General features: G+C 41.5%; 1 protein-coding gene across 3 annotated transcripts in view; it reads right to left on the bottom strand.

The window, feature by feature from the left end:
- Positions 1-223: 223 nt before the first annotated feature.
- The window catches only part of DRAM1 (DNA damage regulated autophagy modulator 1), a 43,483-nt gene continuing 19,173 nt past the window's right edge, over positions 224-24,533 (bottom strand). For 2 of the 3 annotated variants that reach the window (XM_037734240.1, XM_017516721.2), the window contains exons 2-7: positions 23,492-23,559; positions 19,755-19,897; positions 12,372-12,549; positions 8,245-8,303; positions 2,278-2,370; positions 224-733 (exon numbers count right to left, since the gene is read on the bottom strand). In XM_037734240.1, coding sequence (XP_037590168.1) covers positions 674-733; positions 2,278-2,370; positions 8,245-8,303; positions 12,372-12,549; positions 19,755-19,897; positions 23,492-23,559 — 601 coding nt within the window. In that variant the 3' untranslated portion in view covers positions 224-673. Of the gene's footprint in view, positions 1,325-2,277; positions 2,371-8,244; positions 8,304-12,371; positions 12,550-19,754; positions 19,898-23,491; positions 23,560-24,533 lie in introns of all 3 variants that reach the window. The other variant, XM_017516732.2, reaches the window with a different exon arrangement.

Raw genomic sequence — 24,533 nt, 5'->3', positions numbered from 1 at the left:
GAGTGGGTTTTTTTTGTTTGTTTTTTTTATAAAGACAGGGTTTCACCATGTTGGTCAGGCTGGTCTTGAACTACCGACCTCAGGTGATCAGCCCACCTTGGCCTCCAAAGTGCTTGGATTATAGGTGTGAGCCACCACGCCCAGCATGCTCTAGGGTCTTTGAAGAGAGAATTCCTACTCTTCAGATTTCAAGCCTAAGCTTTAACATTTCAAGGGCTGCTTCTTCCTCTGGAATAACTTGCTTTTCATTGGTTATTCATGATTTGGGTGAAAAGGTGGAGTCTGTAGCTCTTGCTTAATGCAAAGGGCCTGACACATTTCCTACAGTGTTGTGGGACATCCAGCCACAGGCGTGAAAAGGAGGAGGGAATAAACAGCACCCTGCACCCAGAAGTTCTTCTTGGCCGCCCCCTTCTCGCTCTTGGGGCTTTGTTCTCTTTGCCACATTTACTGGCATGAAATGAATTTGAGATGTGAGTTTCAGTTCTGGGTCAGACTATATATCAAGTTGTGCCAGTAACAATAGAGGATGGTTCTCACCTGAGTTGCTGAAACCATTACACCTGGAATTACACCCACTATAAATGGCCAATTAGCAGCTGGAGCAAAAGATGCGGCCTCATGAGCGGGGAGAGACAAGGTGGCAGAGCTTCAAAACCAAGGTCTTCTGTATTCACTTAGAGCTACTGTACATGATGGTATGAAGGCCTCTCCGTAGAAGCACTTTGCTTAGCTAAAAATCAGAGTATCTTAGTGTTAATATATTAACTAAATCTTTATGATTTGGGTATACGATTGTTATAAATTGAATTTTATATATGCTCTCATGATAAAAAATTATACAGTTCACTCACTAAGAATGAAATTTACAAATGAATATCCCAATTCACTTTGTAATAAATGTAATGAACCTAAATTACTCATTTAGTGTATTTCATAAATCACACACAAATAAAAAAACAACAGAATCTGTGCAAAAATAAGAGCTCTCCATTTTTTGTAACACCTTGTCTTTTCCATATAGGAATTTGTTAATATAAAAAAATCTATTTAGAAAATTATAAAAACATCACTTCAATGTCATAAGGCTCTACATTATCTAGGAAAACATATCTTTAGAAATAGTACAACTATTAGAAATCCTTAACGAAATTCAAGTCCTGGATGTGCCGCAGACGCATCCCAATAACCAGGGCGGCATCAAAACCCAGTCTGTCCTCTGTAGCGCTTCTAGAAATGGCCTGCAACCTTCACTCAGTGAGATCCAATTCTTCTTTCTTCAAATGTCACCATTGATTTCTGTGGATATCCTTAGGGTGACACTCTATTTTTAAAATGAAAAGAAAAAAGTATAAAAGAAGTTAATCCCAACATTTGACGATGATATCAACGTTGACAATCACATTTCCAACAGCTTTGCACCACCTCAGAAATGATCTCACTACAGTTTGTGCTATGCTTGAGTCAGGTCCTAAGGAATTTTCTTGGCTTTCCATATCCTTTGAGTTAATAATTCACTTGTTTCAAAATGTAAGATTTTTCCTGTGGACAAATCTGATATAGTCCCACCTTCTCTCTGCTTTGGGAACATTTTTAAACAACACACTTTTATTTTTTAAAAGATATATTTACTTTCTATTATTTGGAACTAGTAATAGAGACCCCCTAAAAGAAAACAACCAGGATTGCTGAAGGCGGTGGCTCACACCTGTAATCCCAGTGCTTTGGGAAGCCGAGGCAGGCAGATCACGAGGTCAGGAGTTCAAGACCAGCCTGGCCAACATAATAAAACCCCATCTCTACTGAAAACACAAAAAGTTAGCCAGGCGTGGTGGCAGGTGCCTATAATCCCACTTACTCGGGAGGCTGAGGCAGGAGAATCACTTGAACCCAGGAGGTGGAGGTTGCAGTGAGCCAAGACCCCGCTATTGTACTCCATCCTGGGCAATAAAGCAAGGCTCCATCTCAAAAAAGAAGGAAAGAAAGGGAAGGGAAGGGGAGGGGAGGGGAGAAAAGGAAAAGGAATGAAAGGAATCGGGATATGATAACATCAAACAGCAGAGGACATATGAAAATCTCATTGGTGGGAGAGCTGTTAACGATGCCTCCTGTTGGGGTGAAGCTAATGAATGAAGTTGCACAATCCTTACATATTTTTGTCAAACACATTAAGAATAAAAAGAAAGTGCTCTTTTTAAAAATGCAAAATGTCTTCAGTGAATTTTTACTAATCCTAATTGTCAGCAATTTAAAACATTTGAATTGATAAACACCTACCTGGAAATCTTGGATGAACGTTAGGAAGTAGAAAATAAAACCAAAGGCCACTGTCCATTCACAGATCGCACTCACTACATGATATATGTAATCCTAATGGCAATAATAAAGAAACAGAATTTAGCCTCAAAAGATTCACTTTAATGTACATACTGAAATAACTCCGAAGAGGTTCGACCAAAGGAAAAAGCTGTCCAGTGAGCATAAGTCAGAACTTTCAGGATATACGGTAATCACAACCACATTACTAAGTGTCAGGGCACCTGCCCACTGAGAATGCAAAGGCAGGTATTCCAAAGTTCTTTCTGGCTTCCACAAACTCTCGTTTTAAGATTGAGTTTATCACTTCAAAAGGTAGACTAAGGACTACCAAATGGCTGAGACTGGGAAGCAAATTTGGACTCAATAGAAGAAAGAACTTTCCATACAAGGCATGACTTGGTATCCCTTTGCTGGGAATCCCTAACTGTAAGGGCACGCTTAACAAGCGCTCTCGCCCCCATCTTTAAAAAAAAAAAAACGCCCGGCGCAGTGGCTCATGCCTGTAATCCTAGCACTTTGGGAGGCTGAGGTGGGTGGATCACCTGAGGACAGGAGTTCAAGACCAGCCTGGCCATCACGGTGAAACCCCATATTTAAAACAAAAAAAAAGCACTCTTGCAGGTGTTCCAAAGAATGCGTGTTACCATCTAGACAACCTGGCCAACTAGCTCCCCTAGGTTTCGTGTTTTCCCTATTTATATAGAAATATTCATTCAGAAAATAGTTCTGCTTAACCTCCTAAATCCAGCTACCGAGAAGATTCTAGTAACGAACATCCACATGTTAACTGTATATCTTCATGGAGGCAAGAATGAGAGAATGGAGGCCTGTAATCCCAGCACTTTGTAAGGCCAAGGTGGGTGGATCACTAGGTCAGGAGTTCGAGACCAACCTGACCAACATGGTGAAACCTCGTCTCTAAAAAAAAAAGAATGAGAGAATGGAGGCCAAGGAGAACGGCTTCAATCAGAAGTTCCAAACTCAGCTGCATATGGAGGCCAGAAAATTAATAATAATAAATAAAATTAATGGTTGTGAAAAGAGAGAGAAATTTAGGGGGCCCACACCTCATCAGCTCAATTCCATAGGAAAATAGTACACTAGTGTTGCTTTCAGAGAGGTTCGGAAAAAAAACCATGTGTGTGTGTGTGTGTGTGTGTGTGTGTGTGTGTGTGTGTTGTCCGTCTGTCTATGTGTCTGGGTATGTGTGTGATATCTCCTGATTTTTCAGTGCTAGAAACTAATTTTAAAACTCTGTTGCCAGGTACAGTGGCTCACACCTGTAACATTAGCACTTTGGAAGGCTGAGGCAGGAGGATCACTTGAGCCCAGGAGTTGGAGATCAGACTGTGCAACATAACAGGGCAAGAAAGAATTAGCTGGGCATGGCGGCCTGCACCTGCAGCCCCAGCTACTTGGGAAGATGAAGTGGGAAGATTACTTGAGCCCAGAGGGTAGACGTTGCAGTGAACCATGATCGTGTCACTTACTCAAGCCTGGGTGACAGAGCAAGACTCTGTCTCAAAAATAATAGTAATAATAAAATAAAAATTAAAAAAACTCTAAGTCAAAAATGCATGTCTGCATTCTGACGTTAGCTGACATGCAAATGAGGCCTGGGGACTGTCGGTGTGCCCGTGTGATTTCCTGCTTCACTTTCTGCTCTGCTGTAGGCAAGAAGGGTGAGGAAACGTGCTGGATCACAGGGAAGTTCTTTTTTTTTTTTTTTGAGGCAGAGTCTCGCTCTGTCACCCAGGCTGGAGTGCAATGGCATGACCTCGGCTCACTGCAACCTCTGCCTCCTAGGTTCAAGCGATTCTCCTGCCTCAGTCTCCTGAGTAGCTGGGATTGCAGGCGCCCAACCACACCTGGCTAATTTTTGTATTTTTAGTAGGGTTTTGCCATGTTGGTCAGGCTGCACAGGGCAATTCTATGGTGACAGCTGTTTTCTTTGATCCTGTGTCCATTCAGGCAGATCTACTGGAGGCACACCAGGCCTGCAGAGCACCACTCTTCACTGCCTGTTATGGTCACCTCCACCCACTCTTCTCATACTGGGTCACACTGAGAAGAACCTGACCAGCTTCCATTAGGAGGTGGAGAACAGAGGCTCCCTCCTGTTGGTGCCAGCACCAGGGGACCTGCCCTAACCCATATCATCCCTGAACAAAGAAGATGGCTTCTAAAAACAGAGGCAGAATTTGGGGGGGACTTTCTTATGCATATTAATGAAAGTACATTGAACCAAGAGTCTGAATGCAGGCAAAGCCCTAATATCTTTGCTATGTGAAACGAGACAGTGACATTAAAATTCTTACCCTCCCTACCAAGTAAGTCACTGCAAATAAATGTGCTTCGAAAGCTGTAAAGCACTACACAGAAGTTTGGGGCAGTCCTAAATGATTATTCAGTGAATTAATGTAAAGGGATTTGTTTTACATCCTTCGATATTAGGAACAGAAGGAAATACAAGAATGGCACAGTTATTTATGGGGTGAATAGAAAACCATGGACTTTTCATATTTTTAAGGTAGAAAGTGGAATATAACAGATTTTTAACTGCCTGGGAGTATACTTCGATGAGCCCTACCCAGCAGCGGGTTTGTGGTAGGAGGTCTCCCCCAAGTGGCTGAAAAGTAAAGTACACCTGAGCTACTCTGCTATGCGGTCCTGCTTTCGGAAAGAGGTTCTCACCAATGGAAAGAAGAACTGAACCCTCTTTACAGTATAGAGCTTATTCCCCACACGTTAGGGGAAAGCCTAGGTCTAGACTAATTTGACCATTTTAATGTTTCATTTTAAAGAAGCACTTTTTTTTTTGAGACGTTGTCTCCCTCTTGTTACCCCGGCTGGAGAGCAGTGACGTGATCTCGGTTCACTTCAACCTCTGACTCCCAGGTTCAAGCGATTCTCCTGCCTCAGCCTCCCGGGTAGCTGAGATTACAGGTGTGTGCCACCATACCTGTCCATTTTTTTTTTTTTTTTTAGAGACGGGTTTCATCATATTGGCCAGGCTAGTCTTGAACCTAACCTCGACCTCCTAAAGTGCTAGGATGACAGGCGTGAGCCACCATGCCTGGCTAAGAAGGGCTTTTTGAACTCCTGTTTGGATCATTCTCTTCCTCACCATCTTTTGCCTCTCTCTTGTCTCGGCAGACTTCCATCACCTGCCAGAGTTCTCCATCCTGGGAAATCCTTGCTTTCACCCCGCTGTCTCCTCTAGCCACCATGGTGTTTCCCCTTTTCCTCTCACTTCCAGAACAGGACTCAATAAACATTTGGTTGACAGCTGAGTGAATGAACCATTCCTCTCACTATTTAACTTCTTACCATTGGCTTCTAACCTCAGTGTTTTACTGAAACTACTTTTCAAAAAACATCACTCATTCCCCTATTGCCCAAATTGAGGGACTTCATTCCTAAAGGCTGTTCAGCCACATATCCCATGGTTAGCCATTTCCCTTTCCCTTGAAAAATGTCCTTCCTGGCCGGGGGCGGTGGCTCACACCTGTAATCCCAGCACTTTGGGAGGCTGAGGGAGGTGGATCACAAGGTCAGAAGTTTGAGACCAGCCTGGCCAAAATGGTGAAACTCCATCTCTGCTAGAAATACAGAAAATTAGCCAGGCATGGTGGCATGTACCCGCAGTCCCAGCTACTCCAGAAGCTGAGGCAGGAGAATCGCTTGAACCCAGGAGGCAGAGGTTGCAGTGAGCTGAGAATGCACCACTATACTCAGCCTGCGTGACAGAGTAAGACTCTGTCTCAAAAAAAAAAGAAGAAAAGAAAAGAAAAGAAAAATGTCCTTTCCTTAGTCTCTGGTACCATATCTCCTCTCATTCCATCATTAGAATTAATTGCCATTGCTTCTGCATTTCCACATGTGCTGTCTGAAGTCCAGTTCAGCATGTTTTTATTCTTCAAAGTATTACATTTAGCCATTGACAACTGTTGCCCCTCTGAACTGTAAAATTCCTCCGGATCCTCTATCCCATGACCATCCTTCCCTCTGCAATCTCCCAGTCTTGCGTATGGGAGGGACTCACTCAATGAGGTCTGCCATCCAGCACAAGTCTGGCTCTTCTCTCTGATCCATGTCCCCTTTACTTCTTTTTTGCTGCAGGTATTCTTTCACCTGCTCCTTGGGGAAAAGAATCCCCTTCTGGTCTCTCACTAACTCTTCTTTCCTAAGGCATCCTTGATTCTCCTATAAGGCATCTAGATGAACCACTACTTCACGCATCTAATACGATGAGTGGATCTCAATGCCAAACATTTGGATCCATGTGTTCTGATGCTTGGTCTAAATATTACTGGACTACCCTACACTCTGACAACTCTGCCTTACCCTCTGATGACTCAGTCCCACCAGAAGTCTAGGCCCACCTGGGTACAAGTGATCCTTCCACCTCAGCTTCCCAAGTAGCTGGGACTACAGGCGCATGCCATATGCTGGCTAATTTTTGTAGAGACAGGATCTTACTGTGTTACCCTGACTGGTCTTGATCTCCTGGACTCAAGCAATCCTCCTGCCTTCAGCCTCCCAAAGTGCTGGGATTACAGGCGTAAGCCACAGCGCCTGGCCAAGGCCCACGTTTCTCACCTTGATATCTCATGATGCCTGCAGAGTCATCAATTCTAACCAAACTCATCCACTTCTACCTACTAAATTATTTATCCCTGTTAGGGACCTTATTTCTGGTCAAGGGAATAAATTCTTTGGTTCACCTAAGATAAAATCCTCGAAGTCATCGTTGATTCATCATGCCACTTCATTCTCGTGTTAGTCATTTGCCAAAACCTATCAGATTTTCCCTATTTGAAATGCAAACTAGTAGAATTGCCTTCTCCTGGCCCTCCGAATGCCAAGCTCTCCAAACCATCACAGGTATTGCTTCTGCCTAACACTTATCTAATAATACTCTTTCCATTTGCTTAACTGTTCAAAAGTCTTCAAAGTCTTACTCTGGTCATTTATGTCAAGTATCAGCCTCTCTCCTGCCTCTTACAGCCACTACTCCCTTGCACAGTTACCCCTGACTACATTGATTTCTCACTCTATCCTGCAATGAACTATCCACCACACTGGAGCTGGTGTTGTCCTCTCTACTTAACATTCCACGCTCCCTTTGGCCACCAAACACCCTCATTCACACTGTCCCTCTACCCTCTTTTACTAAGCATAGATAGTTGAAATGTTTCAGAAAGAAATTAGAGGGCCAGTTGCGGTGGCTCATGCCTATAATCCCAGCACTTTGGGAGGCCGAGGTGGGGGGATCACTTGAGGCCAGGAGCTCCAGACCAGCCTGGCCAACACGCTAAAAAACCTCATCTCTACTAAAAATACAAAAAATTAAATTAGACAGTCATAGTGGTGCACTCCTGTGGTCCCAGCTACTCAGGAGGCTGAGGCTCGAGAATCGCTTGAACCCAGGATGCAAATGTTGCAGTGAGCTGAGATCACACCACTTCACTCCAGTCTGGGTGACACAGAAAGACTCTGTCTCAAAAAAAAAAAAAAAAAAAAATTAGCTGTGCATGGTGGTGGGCGCCTGTAGTCCCAGCTACTTGGGAGGCTGAGGCAGGAGAATCACTTGAGCCTGGGAGGCAGAGGTTGCAATGAGCCAAGATTGCACCCTGTACTCCAGCCTGGGCAACAGAGCAAGACTGTCTCAAAAAGAAAAGAAAAGAAATTAGCAACTTAAAATTTTGAAAATAATTCCAGGAAGCATTTGGAATTACTCTGCTAGGTAATTACTACATACACACTACTGAATGATTGGGCAGTAAATTGATTACATACTATGTTTACTTCACATTTTGCACCTTGTTCTAAAAAACGGCAGTGATCTTCCCTAGGCCTAGCCTGGCCACAATCTCATACAACCACATCCAACAGCCACATTCAGAACAACTTAAATGTTACCTTTTCTCTTGGATTCCACTCCAGCTTGGTTATGGAAATCAATGAAGCACAGGCAATCACTAAAAAAGGTTAAGAAAACTACAGCAGAAAACAGTTCCTTTAATGTTAAAACTAGATTATTCTCCTAACGATAAACTCATTATACAGTGTTAAAATGTTAATACTAACATTTCTACAGTCAAACCAGTTACATTAGGTTCTTATAAACTCAAATTTTAAATTCAATTATGATAGTTAAATTACAACATGGAAATACCTTTGCAATACTTTTTCAGTTTGTATAGCAAAATTTATTAAAATTTGCGGCTACATTTTGTACAAGCTGGCATGTTTCTGGATTTTCCCACTTTAACTTAGCTAAACAGCTAGTTAAATTTTTGAAAATAATTCCACAATTTGGAATTTGGTCAAAATGACTAATGTAGCAGTCCAAGATGGTTTGTTTTGAGTACTTCCCACCCTAAAATACTATTTTCTTTTTTTTTTTTTTTTTTTGAGATGGTGTCTTGCTCTGTCACACTGGCTGGAGTGCAATTGTGTGATCTCAGCTCACTGCAACCTCTGCCTCCTGCTTTCAAGAGGTCCTGCCTCAGCCTCCCTAGTAGTTGGGATTACAGGTGCCCACCACCATGCCCGGCTAATTTTTGTATTTTTAGTACAGACATGGTTTCACCATGGTGGTCAGGCTGGTCTTGAACTCCTGACCTCCGGTGATCCACTGCCTCAGCCTCCCAAAGTCCTGGAATTACAGGGGTAGGCCACCATGCCTGATCTAAAATACTATTTTCAAGGTAACAGCTTTAAAGAAAAATGGAAAATTCCAAAGTGCCAGGGCTCGTATACAAAAACAAGCTGCAGAAACTCAAACTATTATCTTTAAAAACAGGTTTTTGTTGGGTGATTGGGTATAAGGTGAGCCCTTCCTTCCTGGCCTAAGAGCTGGCAAATCAAAGCCTGTATCAGGCTTCAGGGATGAATGACAAACCCCTACAGTCCAGCCTAATAATGCCAAGAGCTGAGGCTCCTCTCCTCCATGGGCAATACTTTCTGCACAAAGGCAGTGATAACCATTTTGATTGAACTTAGAATGCAAAAGAGAAAGCTAGAGAGAAATAGTATGCTCTAAAAAGTCTACAAAATATTAGAAATTCAAAGTGTTAATTAAGCCAAGCAAAGTTTAGAGCTTCCTCTGAATTCAGTCAGTGACACCTCTCTTAACCCGCACCCCCCGTGAAACTGTGCAGAGTTTACACTTCTGATTCTCAAAATAAAAGAAGTAGAGAGCACAGAAGATTCTTTGATCTTTTCATTGCCACGCTTCTGTTTCTAATAGTTTACAAGCCTCTTAATTCTTTCGTTTATTTGTTCTTAGTTCCATCTTCAGTTCACCAGGTACCATTCTGGTCTAGGGGGTGGAAGGAGGGAAAACTTGGTCTCGGCTCTCAGAAACATCACAACTTTGTTGGACCAGACCCAGGGAATGTACCATGCTAGAGAGAAAAGAACTGGGTACAGCAATGACTCCAAGGGAAAATTATTAATTCAGAATGGAATGGGAAAAAGCTTCATTCAGTGAAACTTAAGCTAAGTTGTGAAGCTTAAGGAGCTCTCCAGAGCAGTACCATCCACAGAAATATTATGTGTAATTTTAAATTTTCTAATATTCTAATTAATTAATTAATTCACTTATTTATTTTTGAGGTGGAGTCTCGCTCTCTCACCCAGGCTGCAGTGCAGTGGCAGGTGCCTGCCACCATGCCCAGCTAATTTTTCTATTTTTAGTACAGATGAGCGTTTCACCATGTTGGCCAAGCTGGTCTCGAACTCCCAACCTCAAGTGATCCACCCACCTTAGCCTCCCAAAATGCTGGAATTACAGGCAGGAGCCACCGTGCCTGGCCTATTTAAAGATGCTTTCAATTCTTTGTAAGGAAATATAAATAATACACTAACATTTAAGACAGGAGACCTTTTCATATAGATGAATTCATTCAAGTTAATCTGGGTCATAATCCCTCTCTGTCTGGGGCTGCTTCCCATTGGTGTGGCTCCTAATAAGAACTTCCTAGAGGACAGGTGCAGTGGCTCACGCCGGTGATCTCAGCATTTTGGGATGCCAAGGCGAGTGGATCATTTGAGGTCAGGAGTTTGAGAGCAGCCTGGCCAACATAGAGAAACTCTGTCTCTACTAAAAATACAAAACTTGCCAGGCGTGGTGGCAGGTGCCTGTAATCCCTGCTACTTGGGAGCCTGAGGCAGGAGAATTGCTTGAACCCGGGAGGTGGAGGCTGCAGTGAGCTGAGATCGTGCCATTGCACTCCAGCCTAGGCAACAAGAGCAAAACTTCATCTCGAAAAAAAAAAAAGAGAGAACTTCCTAGAAATGAGAATTACTAGTAAGTGAAACTCTGAGGTGTGAAATGCTTACTTTGCTAAAACTCTCTGACTTTGATATCTGGGGATCTGTTTCCAAAGTTGGAAGCAAGGAAAGGTTTCCTGCATCAAGAAACTACTTGTAATTCTACAACCACTGTCATAAATTTTACAACTAACACAAGATAAAAATGTGAAGGAGATATATTCAAAGAGAAAGTGTGCCTTTAATCTATAAGCAGAACAAGGAATTTGAGAAGCAACTATCTTAGGAACAAGGGTATATATTTTGGTGGTAAATGTCTCGGTTCTAGGATTCGGCTACTCTGTGCTTAGAAATTTTGTAATTAAAAATGTCCTTCCCTAAGATGGAAGAAAAACCAAAATCATTCTTAGACTTCACATTTTGTAGTTTCTATTTTAGAAAAGAAACACAAAGCTTAATATTTAGAAGCAAGTGATGTGTTTTCACCCACTTTATATCATAATTCAACCCAGACAAACAAAACTGCTGCTGCTAACATAGTTCCCATTTTCCTACAATCTGACATTAGTCATCATTTTTTTAATGACCCTGCAGCTTTCTCTGATATGACTACAGATGGTATTTTGAAAGATGGGAAATTCTGCATCTCTTTAAGACCACAGCTTTTTTTTTCTTTGTTAAATATTTCATTAAAGAAGAGAAAAAGGAAAAGAAAGAAAAAGCTTTCACTTCCTCTAAATCAGAATCTATAAGCATTCTAAATTTATATTTTCATTTCTTTTCACATGGCTGAGTTAGAAAATAAAATGGATTTCATTTTGAAAACGAAATTAGTGACTAAAAAGAAAAGCCCAAATGTATTTTAATTTACTCAGTAATAAGTGACCTAGAGCTTTTTAAAAATCTCTTCACATGGACGAGTAAATCAAACTGTCTTGCCACCTACGTGCAGGGAGGGGGAGAGTTGAGCCTTGAGGGACTTCACGGGGCTATTCCTTTGAGTACAATATCAATATTTGGTGTCTTTAGCCAAGCACTACAAAGAAAAGCAAATATTTTCACATGGTTCATGAAACTGGCCCTGTGAGAAGGAAAGCAAACAGACTGAAGTGTTCTTACCTTTTCCCACCTTCTTTCACACCATTCTTTCCCCCAAAGAGACTTCTGATCTAACCAATGCTGAGACATTTTCTTAATGATCTACACTTTTATCCCGATTGTTTTCCTGAAAAATGTGGAAACTTGGTTGTTATCTTGTTTTTTGTTTTGTTTTGTTTTTTGGCTGGGGGGAAGGGAAGTGTCAAGCTTTGTTGAGACGCTGTGACAAAGATTCTTTGCTTGGCCGAACTTCAGTCAAGCTCCTGACACTTCTCCTAGGTCCATCTGTGCACTTCCTTGTAAGATCCAGTTTTAGCAAAGATCCCTGGCTAAGTCAGTTTAGCAAGGACCCCACACCCTGATATCTGATCACCCTTGGTGTCTGATTGGGTTCCTCCTCCCCCACCCTTCCCAGGTGATGTCTGATCACATGGCCAGTACTCAGCAAGAATCCTGTTAGGTTGGTTTGGCCCGAATTCCCCTCATCCTCATCCTACTCCTTGGCTATAAATTCGCACTTGCCAATGCTGTATTCAGAGTTGAGCCCAATCTCTCTCCCCAAGTGTCAGACCCCATTGTAGTGGTCCCTATAAAGGCTTCATTATCTTTTTTTAACATGTGTCATTGAATGCTTTATTCCTTTAACAAGCCACAAACGTGAAAAAGGATACTGGGGACGACAGCTGCGCAAGAAACAGCAGAGATGGCCATCCGTATGTGGCACGTCGAGAGACTGTTCCACTGGGGACACGATTTATAAGAGATGACAGACTGTAGGACCGTGTATACGACACCGCAGACAAAAGCCAAGAGGGCGCCCCCGTCATGAACCACCGGCACAGCTAACTCCTGGAGAAAAAATCACCAATGTGCGTTACTCTGGGTGAGTCTGTCAACGCTGAGCCGCGAGCACTCACTCACTCTAGGCTGCTCTGAGCCATTGGTCATCACAGATGCAGCACTCCTTGGAAAATGTGGCTGTTTGACCACCAGAAGAAAAGCCTTCCAGGTGCTAGAATGAATGCTAAAAAGTTGGTTGCTCCACAGCGAACCTCGACTCGTGGGACAAGGAAAGGAGGAGGCCTGCCTTAGAGCTGGGAGTGCTGAGGATGGTGGGCTTCAGAGCCTGGCACGTCTGGATTAAAAGTCCTGACTCCACCATGAGGCTCTGTGACCTTAGTGCAAAGCCTTGATTTCTGTATCTAAAAATGGGCATAATCATCTCCATCTTGCATGTTTGCAGTGAAGATAATAGGACGCACATCATATAACATTTTCTTTTTTCTTTTTCTTTTTTTTTTTTTTTTTTTTTTTTTTTTTTTTTTTTTTTTTTTTTTTTTTTTGAGACAGAGTTTCACTTTTGTTGCCCAGGCTGGGGTGCAGTGACACAATCTCTGCTCATTGAAACTCTGCCGCCCAGGTTCAAGAGATTCTCCTGCCTCAGCCTCCCGAGTAGCTAGGATTGTAGGCACGTGCCACCATCCCAGCTAATTTTTGTATTTTTAGTAGAGAACTCTTGACCACAGGTGATCTGCTGGTCTTGACCTCCCAAAGTGCTGGAATTACAGGTATGAGCCACTGCGTCAGGACCATATAAAAATTTTTTATAAAAGTATATGACTCAAAAAATGTAATAAAGGGATCATATATTTATAATTTGAATAATTTTGAGCTATCAAAATGTCTTTGTGATTTTCACAACCTACTCATTGTTTGAGTATGTTATCTACTAAACTGAAAACATTCATTCCATATCTACTATATATACATCAGCAACAGTATAATTGTAAGCCCAACTTTGCAAAATTCATAATAATTGAGGGGTGGATTTTTCTAATAACACGCAGCATATAAATGTGCAGATTTTATGTGTGTTGACAAAGTCATTTTTCAGCTTGCAAAATGAAACTGCAATACTACATTTTTCACTTAAGCAATTTCTTTACATCTACGTTGTTGCTTTCTAAAATGAATGTGAACCCCATCTTTTATGACTTCAACTTGCCTTTTCATTACAGAAATTTTCATTTGATGTGATCAATAAACTTTGGTATGATATGATTGAAAAAATAGTAATAAAGTCCATGACTCATTATGTGATGGTGCCAAGGGTGGTTGGGGTTTTTAGGCTCCCTGCTCCCTCATAGTCCCTACTCGTTCCTCCCAAGGCACCCCAAATGAACACACCATCTAAGTAAACCACTGCTTTTGCCATGCAAAAGCACTTTCTTCTTTTTCTTCTTTTTTTTCTCTTCGTTTTTTGGGGTTTTGTGGAGACAGGGTCTCACTCTGTTGCCCAGGTGGGAGTGCAGTGGCATGATCATAGCTCACTGCAGCCTTGAACTCCTGGGCTCAAGGGATCCTTTCACCTCAGCCTCTCAAGTAGCTGGGACTACAGGCACATGCTACCATGCCCAGTTCTGGCTAATTTTTTTTTTCAAAGTCACCTTCTAAACAAGTTCCCTGTCCCCCACCATCCTGTAACCAGCCATGTCAACTAGAAGGCAGCCCCTATGCCAGTCTAGGAAAATGTTGGAGCAAACCCTGTATACACTCAGAATAACCAACCAGGCACCTCACCTTTGGCTCCTTTCTCTTTTTTGTTGTTGTTTCTTGTTTTGTTTTGTTTTGTTTTGTGACATACACTCACTCTGTTGCCCAGGCTGGAGTGCAATGGCAAGATCTTGGCTCATTGCAACCTCCATCTCCTGGTCCAGGCAATTCTTTTGCCCCAGCCTCCAGAATACCTGGGATTATAGGCATGCACCACCATGCTCAGCTAATTTTTCTATTTTTCATAGAGACAAGGTTTCTCCATATTGGCCAGGCTGGTCTCGAACTTCTGACCTCAGGCGACCTACCCGCCTCAGACTTCCAAAGTGCTGGGATTATAGGCATGAGCCTCCATGCCCAGCCTCAGCTCCTTCAAATGTGCACTGGGCACCATCCTTCCAGTAGAAGAACATTTAGATGGAACCACTGGGTCTCGGCTTAAACTTGAAAATGCAAGCTTTGCAAAGGGCAAGTGAAAGAGTTGTGCAGGAGAGCCTGGTTTTGGCCACAGCACCCCTTGGCCCAAGCTCACCATGAACATGTTCTTCCCCCAGCTTTCCTCTGACCTAGGCCACCTTGGCTCCCCCAACACCACAGTGTTTGCCATCCAGACAGTTCAGCCTCAACCTGGAGCACAAATGAACTGATATTAAATTTTCATTCTCCACATAAGAAAGGAAGAGGCAGAAAAAACACCTTTTAACTTATTTCTAAGGAAATATATTTCCCAAGTATCAAACCTAGTAATAGGGGAGAAATTCATTACATGATTTCTGTTATATTCAAATATGACCACATGGACACTCTGCAACACATCGTATAGTTTCTGTATACCTAAGATACCTGGCATGAGCCGGGTGCAGTGGCTCAAGCCTGTAATCCCAGCACTTTGGGAGACCAAGGCAGGAGGACCGCTTGAGCTCAGGAATTTGAGAGCAGCTTGGGCAACATAGCAAGGACTCATCTCCACTAAAATTTAAAAAATCACGGCCAGGCACGGTGGCTAATGCTTGTAATCCCAGCACTTTCAGAGGCCAACGCAGGTGGATTATGAGGTCAGGAGTTCAAGACCAGCCTGGGCAACATGGTGAAACCCCATCTCTGCTAAAAATACAAAAATTAGCCAGGCCTGGTGGCACGTGCCTGTAATCCCAGCTACCCGGGAGGCTGAGGCAGGAGAATTGCTAGAACCTGGGAGGTGGCGACTGCAGTGAGCTCAGATCGTGCCACTGCTCTCCAGTCTGGGCAACAGAGTGAGACTCCATCTCAAATCTCAAATAAATAAATAAATCAGCTGGGCATGATGGTGTGTGCCTGTAGTCCCAGCTACTTGGGAGGCTGAGGTGGGAGAATCACTTGAGTTCGGGAGACCAAGTCTGCAGTGAGCTATGATAGCACCACTGTGCTTTAGCCTGGGCAACACAGTGAGAGACCCTCACTCAAAAAATAAAATAAAAATAAATTAAAGACTGGGCACAGTGGCTCATGCCTGTTATCTTATCACTTTGGGAGGCCGAGGCAGCTATATCACTTGAGCTCAGGAGTTCAAGACCAACCTAAGCAAATGGAAAGACAGTCTCTACTAAAAATATATAAATTAGCTGGCTGTGGTGGCATGCACCTGTAGTTTCAGCCACTCAGGAGGCCGAGGTGGGAGGACTGCTTGAGCCCACGAGGCAGACATGCAGTGAGCCATGATCGCACCACTGCACTCCAGCCTGGGCAATAGATCAAGATGCTGTCTCAAAAAATAAAGATAAAAATACAAATACAAATAAATAAATAAGATTCTTAGCATGGGCATATAGATTCAGATAAATTATATATGAAAAATAAAATAGGACAGGGCATGGTGGCTTGTGTTTGTAATTCCAACACTTTGGGAGGCAGAGATGGGAGGATCACATGAGGCCAGGAGTTTAAGACCAGCCTCAGAAAGATAGCAAGACCCCATCTTTACAAAAGTAAAAATAAAAGTTAGCTGGGTGTGGTGGTGCACCTCTAGTCTCAGCTACTCGAGAGACTGAGACAGGAGGAGTTCAAGGTTGAGTCTAAGAGTTCAAGGTTACAGTGAGCTATGAATGTGCTATTGCACTCCAGCCTAGGTGACAGAGCGAGACCGTTTATCAATCAATCAATCAATCAATCAATCAAAAAAGCAGGGAAATGATTTTTACATCAGACATGAATTTTCGATAAAGTTAAAACCTGGCACTCTTTTTGGACTACTTTTTAGAAACTCTCCTGTCAATTTAAAAGGTAGTAACAACAAAAAAGAATATGTGAATACTAATAGGGTTAAACCTCAGAAATTTTCTTTTCTAAAAAGGAAACTTTAAAAAGTTTTATTTTTAATTGACAAAAATAAAGGAGGCTGGGGGGGCGGGGTGGTAGGTAGAGGGGCAGATCACCTGAGGTCAGGAGTTCAAGACATGCCTGGACAACATGGCAAAACGCTGTCTCTACTAAAAAATACAGAAATTAGCCAGGCATGTTGGCAGGGCCTGTAATCCCAGCTACTCAGGAGGCTGAGGCAAGGAGAATTGCTTGAAACTGGGAGGCAGATGTTGGAGTGAGCCAAGATCACACCACTGCACTCCAGCCTGGGCGACAGGCCAAGACTTCTTCTCAAAAAATAATAATTGTATTTATGAGGCTTGTAGGTGTAGGTGTGGGCGTGTGTGTGCGCGCATGCGTGTGTGTGTGTGTGTGTGTGTGTGTGTGTGTGTGTGTGTGTGTGTGTTTCCAGAGGAACGGTCTCCCTGTGTTGCCCTATGTTGCCCAGACTAGTCTCAAACTCCTGGGCTAATGCAATCCTCCTGCCTGGGCTTCCTCAGTGCTGGGATTGCAGGCATGAGCCACCATGCCTGGCTGTAGATATTTTGATGTAGTTTACATTGTGAAATGATTAAATCAATGTAATTAAAATATCTATCACCTCACATATTCTTTTTTTGTGTGATGAGAACATTTAAAATCTACTGTTTTAGCAATTTTAAAACATACAATACATTATTATTAATTATAGTCACCAGGCTGTGCAATAATAGATCTCCAGAATTATTAATTCATTCTAACAGAAGCTTGGTACCCTTTGACCAATATCTCCCCACTTCTCATCCTCCCCTTCACTCCTGTGACACCATTCTACTCTCCCCTTCTGTGAACTTGACTTTCTTAGGTTCCACATATAAGTGAGAGCATTCGGTATTTTTCCCTCTGTGACTGGCTTATTTCACTTAGCATAAGGTCCTCCAGGTTCATCCATGTTGTCAGAAATGACAGAATTTCAAGAAGAAGACTTTCTTTTTGAAAATAAAGTATTGACAGAAGTTAGTGAGGACACACCAAAAAGTAGCCATCTTACCCACCTGTCTGAGAAAAAGATTATCTGTGAACTTCTCAAAAATGTGATTTATTGCAACTCAAGAAAAATCACCATGGCCAGGCACAGTGACTCTTGCCTGTAATCCCAGCACTTTGGGAGGCCAAGGCAGGTGGATCGCTTGAGGTCAGGAGTTTTGAGACCAGCCTGGCCTACATGGTGAAATCCTGTCTCTACCAAAAATACAAAAATTAGACAAGTATGCTGGTGGGTGCCTGTCATCCCAGCTACTCAGGAGGCTGAGGCATGAGAATCACTTAAACCCAGGGCGGAGGTTGCAGTGAGCCGAGATCGCACCACTACACTCTAGCCTGGGGGACAGAGCAAGACTGTCTCCACAAAAAAAGAAAAACCACCAGAGGCAGTCACACCCTCTCTTTCCCTCACATCTCAAAATCTTCTAGAGTTAACAGCTCAAATTGGTTTGCTCCTGGCAAGACAAACATGAATTACAGGATACTGAACAAGGAAGTGGTAAAGATACAGTTATCAGAACAATGACAAGTCAAACACTTTGCTCCTTGGTAAGTTAAGATTCTATTTCTAGCTTGTGTGAAGATTTAATCACGTCATTGAAGACTTAAGGAGAACCAAAAGTTGAAATTATTTAACCATCTAAGTTTTCTTCTTAAAGTCTGCCCTTTAAAGGTTTAAAAACTGACATCTATATCTCTTATGATGCTGTTATTCAGAAGATAAAATGATGTATCTATACTAGCCCCCATTAAACCATAACCACACTGCACTAGACAAATTACATAATTCTAGGTCTTCCTTTTTGTATTTTTTTGTGCGCATGCTTCCTGATGGTAGAACTGTGCGTTGTGTACTTGCTTTTTTTGGTCACAGGTATTTCTCCATTTTGGCATTGAAGATGTCTCTCACAGGCTCTAGGAAGATGACTTCCATTCAAAGCCCACCTCTGGGCAGGCGTGGTGGCTCACACCTGTAATCCCAGCACTTTGGGAGACTGAGGTGGGCAGATCACGAGGTCAGGAGATCAAGAACAGTTGGCCAACATGGCAAAACCCCATCTCTACTAAAAAAAAAATACAAAAATTAGCCAGGTGTGGTGGTGGGTTCCTATAATCTCAGCTACTCAGGAGGTTGAGGCAGGAGAATCACTTGAACCTGGGAGGTGGAGGTTGCAGTGAGCCAAGATTGTGCCTGGGTGACAAGAGCAAGTCTCCATTTCAAAAAACAAAAACCCACCTCTGCCATGCATTACTTATCTCATCTTGGGCAATTATTAACCTTTCTGGGCCTCCGTTTCACCATGGATAAATAGGGAAAATAATTGTATGAATTAAAATATGGGATATTTTAATAAACGTGTCACAGGAAAATTTCAATAAATGTTTGCTGTTATGAAAAACAAAATGCATACTGTCATAAAAGATAAGGAAATGTCACCAAGAGCCTCCTCTTTGAACACCGAAGTTTAAATGGTAGAATTGGTAAACACATGCAAATATTTTCACACTCTTAACAAAATCATCACAGTAGTTGAGGTAGCTTCCCCAACACATCAAACCACATCCATGAGAACATGGAGCAATGCAAAGCCCAAGGCCTCCTCTGAATCACACACTGTCTCATAATTATGCAAATGTGCACCCCATTTCTCCCAAGTACAGAACTGACTTTCAAATTTTGTTTGTTTCGAGATGGAGTCTTGCTCTGTTGCCCAGGCTGGAGTGCAAATGACGCAATCTCAGCTCACTGCAACCTCCACCTCCTGTGTTCAAGAGACTCTCCTGCCTCATCCTCCTGAGTAGCTGGGATTACAGGTGCGTGCCACTGTGCCCAGCTAATTTTGTATTTTTAGTAGAGATGGGGTTTCACCATGTTGGCCCGGCTGGTCTTGAACTCCTGACCTCAGGATCCGCCTACCTTGGCTTCCCAAAGTGCTGGGACTACAGGCATGAGCCACTGCGCCCGGCCCTGACTTTCAAATGTTAAAAGGTTGTTTCTAAAAAGTGGACTAACCCACTTATTGTAAACTCATCAAGCATTTAATGGCTACAATGGCATAGTGTGCCTCTTGCATTCCTGCTACTCTCCTCAGACACACACACTCCACCGCTCCTCAGAACTGAAAAGCTCCAGCTTATACCTGAAAATTAGCGACAATGCCCATTCCAATACATCCCACCAATCCAAGAACTAAAGACACCAAGTTAAAAACAGGAGTGCTGAAATAGCAGGTTTGATTCTGCTTCTCTACTATTTTGTATCTTGTATACATCGTGGCTGCACCTGAAAAAGAAGAGAACTTTGATGAATGTTCATAATTTGATTTCTTTAGAATGAAAAACAGAAGCAGCTTCATATCACATGTGCTGATTGCAAGTCTCCCCACTTTCCCACCCCTGTCCCTCCTGACTCCATCTTACTCTCTCCCCAGCATGGACACACACACACACACGTACGAGTGCGCACACACAGACACATCTTGGTTGTTGTCCTTTTCATGTAGATGCTATTACAGCACATGCATTATTCAGTGACTTGCTTTTCCTACTTAACAATGTAGCGTAGAGATATTTTCATGTAAGTACAAACAGATCTACTTCATTGTTTTCGGGGGTCTCATGATGGTCTATGGTATGAGACACTATATTTATTTCATCATTCTCCTAAGAATGAATTTCTACATTGTTTCCACATTTTCCCTGCTACAAACAACATTCAATGAATATCCTTGTATATAAATCTTTGGGCACACTTTCAGGTGTTTCTGAAAGACTGGTTCCTAGAAGCAATATTACTGCGTCAAAAAAACGTGCACAATTAAAATGCTTAGAAACACCTCCAAATTGCTCCAAAGACAGTTAACCATTTAGACTCCCACCGGCAGAATTTGAGAGCAATGTTGTATGCCCTTGCCTTTTTAATTACTTTCAATCTAATAAATGAAAAATGCAACCTGTTGGTTTAATTTGCATTTCCCTAATGATTAGTGAGATTTAGCAATTTTCAGTATATCTACTGGTCATTTGCATTTCTTCTTCTGAGAAATGCATGTTTACAATTTTCTTTTTATTCCCCTCTTGGGCTTGTCTATTTCTAATTTGTAGTTACTTTTTACACACTATGTCCATTAGTCTATTGTCTGCTATAAATATTGCACATTTTCTTCTGCTCTGCTATTTGTCTTTTAACAATGTTTTTTGTATTTTCCATCATTTAGAAGTGTTAATTTTTTATGTACTCATATCAGTCCATGCTTCTGGGTTTTGTGTAAGTTTCTATTCCAAGGTTTAAAAATATTCTCCTGTAATTTAATTATCACATAGTTTTGCTTTTCATGTTTATTAAACTGCAATTGGTTCTTGTGTATGATGTGAGGAGGATAGTTAAAGGTATGTTTTTCCAAACAGCTAGTCAATTAACCAAATACCATTTGTTGTAATTTGGCAATAAAATGTAGCTTCCATGAGAGCAGGGGTCTTGTCTGTTTTGTTTGCTGTTGTGATCTCAACACTAAGCATAAACAAGCACAAAGCCTATCATATAGTACGTACTTAGTAAATGTTGAATAAATGAATAGTTATTATAATTTTGTATATGTATTCCCTTTAACTCAGCAAATTTATAGAAAAACACAAATATGCAAAGATATATTTAAAAGATGTTCACTTCCACATTGTAACTACAAAATACCAGAAATAGCCTAAATGTTGAACAATAGGGGACTAATTAAAAAAATCATAATACATCCTTGCAAAGATATCACACACGCATGGAAAGTATAAAGTAGATTGTATACACTGACATAGTATGGTAGCCATAATATATGCCTGAATTTTTAAAAAGCAGGCTAAAAACTAACAACTTATCATAAACATTTTTTTTCTTTGGCAGCAAGGTCTCGCTCTGTCACCTGGTGGGAGTATAGTGGCACAATCATGGCTTGCTGCAGCCTTGACCTCCTGGGCTCAGGCAATCTTCCCACCTTACCCTCCCAAGCAGTTGGGACTATAGGCACACATCACCACACCCAGCTAATTTATTTATTCCTTCCTTCTTTCTTCTCTTTCTTTCTTTCTTTTTCTTTCTCCCTTTCTCTCTTTCTTTTTAATTTTTTGTAAAGATGGGATCTCACTACATTGAGACTATAGGCACACATTGGGACTACTTGGGACTATAGGCACACATCATCACATCCAGCTAATTTATTTCTTCTTTCTTTCTTTCTTCTTTCTTTCTTTCTCTTTCTCTTTCTCTCTTTCTCTCTTTCTTTTTAATTTTTTGTAAAAATGGGATCTCACTGCTTTCTTTCTTTTTCTTTCTTTCTCTCTTTCTTTTTAATTTTTTGCAATGATGGGATCTCACTACATTGCCTAGGCTGGTCTTGAACTCTTGGGCTCAATAGATCCTCCTGTTTCAGCCTCCCAAAATACTAGAATTACAGGCATGAGCCACTGCACCTAGCTCACACAGACTATTTTAAATGAATATATTTATGTCACCTTCTGCTTTATTCAGAAGCAAAAGCCATATTTATCACTTGCTACAATAAAATAATCTCTCTGTTTTCCAAGTCTGGATTTGTGGCAAGGATGGCATAAGAGGGCACTGGGATTGACAGACTCCATATTGCTACTTCCCCTTGCTCACCTCCAAAAGGAGGACTACAAATGGGTGATGCGGTGAAACTTTCCCGCTACCAAGTAGAGCAAACAAATTCTAAAGATGCCAAGTCACTAAGTAGGGTCAGCATCACTGTCCCTTCCCACCCTGTACCAGTAGAGAGGAACAGAAAGCACTGGTTACTCGATAGGCCCTTGGCAAACACATGATTGTTCCACGGGGGTAGTTTACAGCAGGACTAAGAGAAAAAGCCCTGCATCTAACATCTATATACTTGGATCACCTTATAGAAGACTGAGCCTTACATTAATTGTGCAATAGTTGTAATTACTGTGCATTACATTAATTGGCTCATGATGAGGTTGTATCCTATCAAGTGCATCTCAGGTGCATCTGAGGAATTGAAAAGAAAAATCATACTATTTCTTGCTTCACCTTTCCCCTTTCTCTAACAGGTAAGATAATGCCTTTGTCAATGGTTCTCAAACTTAGTGAGAATCCAAGTCCCCTAGAGTGCTTGTTTACAATGCATTTACATGAACCCACACTCCCAAAGGTACTGGTTAAGTAGTGTGGCATCTAGTTGCCTTCAGACTACACTTTGAGAAACTTAGCTTATGCATTGGCTGTCTTTGGTTTACATAAGTGTCTTGAATATAAATCAACATTTTTAAAAACCAAATTGCACTTAAAATCCATTCCAGAAGTTTGGTATTTAAAACCACCTACAGCAAATCCTGTCACAAATACTAAATAAAGTATAATTCTCTAATAAAGCCATAATTTTGGATATCCTTTCACTTCGGTTTCTCAAAATAGCACAAAAATCTAGCTGCAAAGGTTGTGCTTTTTAAAAATTATACACAAGGCCATGTGCAGTGGCTCACACCTATAATTTCAGCACTTTGAGAGGCCAAAGCGGGTGGATTACTTAAACCTAGGAGTTCAAGGCCAGCCTGGCAACATGGCAAAACCCCATCTCTACAAAAAACACAAAAAATTAGGTAGGCATGGTGGTGCATGCCTGTAGTACCAGCTACCCTGGGGGTGGGAGAATTGCCTGAGCCCAGGAGGTCGAGGTTGTGCTGAGCTGTGATCACACCACTGCACTCCAGACTGAACGACAGAGACCCTGTCTCAGAAAAAATAAATAAAATAAAATAAAATAAAAATTATACACAAACTAAAAATAAGACATCTGACTTGACTTAGAATTGTGAGCTTTTCAATTATTTATAATAATTATTGTGTACTTACCAAGAAATGCAGAGAAGTTTATCATAAATCCAAAAATACCACTCTCTGGAGGTGTTGTTCCTGTATCACTGGCAAAGAGAAGAAATATCCAAATTATTAGAGAGAAATTCAGTCCAGACCTCTGAAAAGACATGTAATTGGCAAGTTTTATATCGTGTTTCTTTTAGGTGTTCAGCCACTTTGAATTTCAAAGATTTGGCCTGATTTTGTTCTAAAGTATTTTCATTTTGGCTCTAAAAAAATCTAAAATTTATTTTTATACCATGACAGATTCCATAGTAAAAAGTCAGAAAATGTTTAAATTGAATGGTGTTGCCATTTCTCAAATGATCAAACCCACTAACCTTGATGATCAAACCCACTAACCTTGATATGTGTTCATTCTCAGTGGTAAATTGTGACTACCTTGAAAAAAAAACTGATCTAAAATCATGTTTGAAGCCAGACGTGGTGACTCACACCTGTAATCCCAGCACTTTGGGAGGCCGAGGTGGGAGGATCACCTGAGGTCAGGAGTTCGAGACCAGTCTGACCAACATGGTAAAACCCCACCTCTACTAAAAAAATACAAAAATTAGCCAGGCATGGTGGCAGGTGCCTGTAGTCCCAGCTACTCCAGAGGCTGAGACAGGAAAATCGCTTGAACTTGGGAGGCAGAGATTATAGTGAGCTGAGATGGCACCACTGCATTCCAGCCTGGGCGACAAAGAGAGACTTGGTCTCAAAATAAAATAAAATCATGTTTGTAAATTCTAATATTGGGATGTTATGTAAACACATCACTTTATTTTCTAATAACTGAGATTTTATTATCTGCTGAATATATTATGATAAACAGCTGAGGAATATTACTGATCCCTAGGAGTACTTTATGGAAATAATAAGGTATCTAGGGTATATTAATTGTGGTAAATTATTTTAACAAAAATGTTTCTGTAAAGCATTTTTCAGGTATAGTCTTTCAATTAATTAGATGAGTTGGAAAATACTGTTTGACATGTTTTTTTTTTTTTTTTAAAGATGGGGTTTCTCCATGATGGCC

This window comes from Cebus imitator, unplaced genomic scaffold (assembly GCF_001604975.1).
Source record: "Cebus imitator isolate Cc_AM_T3 unplaced genomic scaffold, Cebus_imitator-1.0 Scaffold18, whole genome shotgun sequence".
Taxonomy (NCBI): domain Eukaryota; kingdom Metazoa; phylum Chordata; class Mammalia; order Primates; family Cebidae; genus Cebus; species Cebus imitator.
The sequence above is the reverse complement of the archived record's forward strand: the minus strand, read 5'-3'. Positions and strand labels throughout refer to the sequence as shown.